The following is a 4,250-nucleotide window of genomic DNA, read 5'->3' on the forward strand; positions in this document are numbered from 1 at the left end:
AGTTAGAGCACGGCACTGACTGCTCGTGCGAGAGTTGTGCTGCGGGACCGCAGTTCTGATGTCGAGCTGAGCTCCACTTTTGAGGCTGAGCTGAGCTCTACCATGTGATGCCGAGCTGGGCTCAACCCTTGACGCCGAGCTGAGCTCTAGCCTTTTATACCGAGCCAAGCTGTGTACTCTGATTTTTTATTATTTCCCTTATGTACTTGATAGGTGAATTGTACTTTTATTGTGTAAATATCATGCCTTCGGGCCCACATGTATATAACTATTGTATCACAATTCGGGTATCAAGTATTATGGGAACATTCACAGGTAAACCTAGTCTTCCGTTGATCTGATGAGCTTATATTAGTTGTGTGTATGCTGTGGTGGAGTACTGTATCAGATGATCCTGGCAGGTTTGGGTTAACCGGTGTTAACCCGGTCACTGCCCCGGTTCTGTGTGAACGGGGTGTGACATTCAGTATCTATCTCATAGGGTTCATTTGGTTTTCGAGCCAGGAACAATTTGAAAATAGACATGATGATCACTATTGCACGTAATTTTCATACCATGCTTTCATATTGATCAGCCCAAGTCGGTGAAGTTATGAGCACTTTGACGTATTTGGTCCCATATCCCTTTAGATGCTATGATCAATACAGTTGGGTATTTGTAATTCTCATTCGGACCAAGGCATTTGGTTCAAGGTACACTCGATTCAACACTGTTTTGTTTGTGGCCACATTCAATTTGTCTAAATTAGAGTCGTTTTAAATAAATTTTAAAATCTAAAAATGTTAGAGCAAACATTGACAAATACGAAAATAAACAAAACCAGAGCCGAACAACACATAGATTTAACGAGGTTCATACACCAATGTGGTGGCTACGTCCTCAGGCGACAAAGATGTTTCACTATATAGAAGAGAGAGATTATAGTACACCCAAGCAGCGACGAGAAAACTCGTCCTAAAACCCTAGCTTGAAAAACCCCCCAAATTATAATAACTTGTTCAACAAGACGATAGTACATTATGTACTCCTCTAAGTCGTGGGCCGATCCATGGGTCCTATTGGCCCAACTCCTCCGCTTCCATCACATATCTTAAAAAACTTCCTATTCGGGTTGCCACCAAAACATGTCGAAGCGGGTTAATCTTCAAAACGGGTCATCAATTCGAGAAAAATCAACAAAAACTTCTGACATATGTTGCCCAAGTGGGAGATTATAAAATTTTCAATTAGGTGGGCTAGCATAGTCCAATGTTTATTTTCAAAACCGATTTAGTGGTGTTGACTATTGATGGAGTAAGCAGAAATGATCCAATAATAGTAAGTGATCTCTATGGAGATATTATTATGTGTGGACATAAGATATTGCTTCCTTAATGGGAAGGAAACCCTAATTTCCTTGCAGGGTTGGTCCGTACCCTTAGCCCTATATATAGTTTTAATTGATTCATTAAGTGAAACTAATGACCTAAAGCAAAAGAAGAAGAAGGTAGACCAGACCAAAAATTGATCATATTGTAAAAGAAGCATGCATGAAGAGTTTTAATGAGTTGTTTTTCTTTAGCCATTGATTAAGGTATGCCTAAAACATGTCTTTGTAATGTTTATCGTACATGTTCATCGATCTCCATGAATCGTTACCGCATATATTTTCTATCAAAAGCTGCCTCATTGCTTGGCCCCCGTGCTAAAGTAACCAAATTTTGAGAAAGAGGGGAAGAACTAATGAGTAATGAGAAGCAAATGGTAAAACAGTTTTATTTGATTTGTCTATCAGTGTTAAAACGAAATTCTGTACATTGGAACACATTCTGAATCCTCGCAGTAACAAGAAAAAAGGAAATGCCCTTTCCAAAAGAACTTCAGTTCTCGTATACATAATATAATACATAAACGAACCATCCATCCTCTTCTCATCTTCAATGAAGGAATTGAAGAACAGCAGTTTGCGCCAAGTGTTTTCTACATACAAAGGCTATGGGTTCTGATCACCACTATCAAATCCCAACCTCTCTAACTCAGCCGTCACCGGTGGCTAACTCCACAACAATCGCATTTCCAGTTAACTCAAACCCCTGTTTGGTCGAACAATCCATCCCTCGACCACCGTTCATCCTCCGGCGTATGGAACAAGGCGACACTGATATCTGACAGCTTCTTCCTGCTGATTCGGGACCTGGGACACCTTTGCTGTCTAGGAGCATTTGGTGCTTCGGGACTATAGTGCTCAAGATCACTACTTAAACTAGAAATCTTTGCTCTTGGAGTACTGTAAGCAAAGTGAGATTGCTTTGCTACCAGAGTCTGCAAAAGGGCAAGAACAAAAATCAATCCCAATCGCTCAAAAATGAGATTTTTTGAAATGTAAAATCCACTCTTAAGTATTATATACACTTACCGCATCTCTGACAAATTTCGATACTTGGATGAGCTGCTTCAGATCATCATGATATACGCAGCACAGTATTCGAACCAGAATGTCCTCTGGTAAGGCTTCAAGAAGAGACTTTTCATCGTCTCTGATCGTTCTCATACCCTGACGCCTTTTTGATGGAGTCCTGAAATTAGAACTAAAAGGCAACGTCTCCATTGCTGTACGGTTTGAAACAATAATCCTTTTCCTTCCCATTGCTCTTGTACAGTGAACAAGCACCAATCCTTCATCTGTTGCTTCTACATTCGAAGCATTCAAGCCTCTGCTCTTCAATTTAGAACTATAAGACTTCCCCAATGCCATTCCTCTGCAAATCCACCAAAAATTCCTCGACAAGATTGGATTTTTAACTTACTGGAACTACACAAAAACTCCCCTGTTCTACTCTGCAATACATTAACAACCAGGATCAACAAGCCGATCAAACAACAACTCTCTAACAAACCAAGCTTTCAAAAAATGAAATTCGTAATTCGTGTAAAGAAGTTTACGTTTATAGAAGATCATCACAAGGAGAGGGATAAAAATTTCTCAATTTTGAATCGAAAACACTGAAAAGCAAACTTAAAACAAGTATAGATTCAATCCAATTCAATTAAATTAGAGATTCTTCTGCAAAACAAGGATTCTCTTTCCATACCTGATGATTGAACCTAAATCCACTAGCCCGAAAAGATGGCGTTGATAAGAACAACCACCTCAAACCTTTCCTTTATAAAGCCCTCACACGGAGAAGGAACGAACATCGAAGCCCGCCTTTGTTCCACAATGACGGCGTGGGAACAGCACAGATCCTTGACCATCTCATCGCCCTATGAACAAGTGACACGTATCATAATCCAATGTTGGCGTTGTATCTCATGCTTTGTGTGCATGACACGTGTACGCTTTGCACCACTGGTGTGTGGACGTGGTTATCGATTTTTATTTTACCAAAAAGTAAAAATAAAAATAAAAATAAAAACGTGATTGTTTATGTAAATTGGGAAATATAGCCGTTAGAGTGTGTTGGACAAGCATCGGTGTGTGGCTGCTTGGTCGGTTTAAGTCGGCTCTGTCGGTAGCTTCCGAAGCACGTTCCTTGCTTAACACACAAGCGGCGCTTGAGGGTATTTTAGTCATTGTATTAGTGTACGTATCAAATCGGATGTAGGTCATCCCGAAATCTGATATGGTATCCACATTAATTGTAATCGGACATTGATCGGTGTCGGATTGTACGAATCAGATAGAAATACCCCTAGTTTTTTTTTTTTAATATTTTTAACCGATCCATACCGCTCCATAGATGTGATCTCGGCTAGGTATCGAGATCAAGAACATGTAAACTAGTATCGGATCACTTGATACTATCTCCTTCTTTACATTTGTAATGATAGAAAATGGGATATATGTTGGATCCTTCTTTTGTATAGTACTGACTCAGAACTTAAGTCCCTATTAGAATGGTATCCTTGACCTTGAGGCATAAAACTTCTCTACAGGAGGCAATGAGCGAAACTGAGGAATGAAGAGCCAATGGTTAGGGTACATGCCGGGGTCCTTCTAGCTGATGGATTCTCACTGCCATTCATTGCTCACTGCAAAAGATTTGAGTCCATCCTCAAGTGCCTCTAAGGGGGTTGACATCCTTCCTTCTTGATTTGTTTCACCAACGACGAAGGGATGGACTAAATTAAACGTGATGATTGGCTAATGGTCTCTATGGGAAAACGAAAAACCTATTATTGGAGTGGAAAAGTCAGGCTTGACCTTTGATAGGAAGAACATGTGCAGTAAGCAATAGTGAACACACCTCGTCTTTATTGAATGAAGAAA

The 4,250-nt window shown here is 40.1% G+C and overlaps 1 protein-coding gene across 2 annotated transcripts; it reads right to left on the minus strand.

The window, feature by feature from the left end:
• Positions 1-1,734: 1,734 nt before the first annotated feature.
• On the minus strand, positions 1,735-3,193 carry LOC122067089 (F-box protein At1g61340-like). 2 transcript variants are annotated; one of them, XM_042630937.1, is made up of 3 exons: positions 3,073-3,193; positions 2,397-2,818; positions 1,735-2,302 (listed from the first exon to the last, which is right to left on the minus strand). In XM_042630937.1, the coding sequence occupies exons 2-3, from the start codon at positions 2,733-2,735 to the stop codon at positions 2,066-2,068; spliced, it is 576 nt and encodes a 191-aa protein (XP_042486871.1). In that variant the 5' UTR covers positions 2,736-2,818; positions 3,073-3,193; the 3' UTR covers positions 1,735-2,065. The 2 variants fall into 2 exon arrangements, with proteins under 2 accessions (XP_042486871.1, XP_042486872.1); XM_042630938.1 differs by having other exon boundaries at positions 2,397-3,129.
• Positions 3,194-4,250: the final 1,057 nt, after the last annotated feature.

This window comes from Macadamia integrifolia, unplaced genomic scaffold, assembly GCF_013358625.1.
Source record: "Macadamia integrifolia cultivar HAES 741 unplaced genomic scaffold, SCU_Mint_v3 scaffold2704, whole genome shotgun sequence".
In the NCBI taxonomy this organism is placed as follows: Eukaryota; Viridiplantae; Streptophyta; class Magnoliopsida; order Proteales; family Proteaceae; genus Macadamia; species Macadamia integrifolia.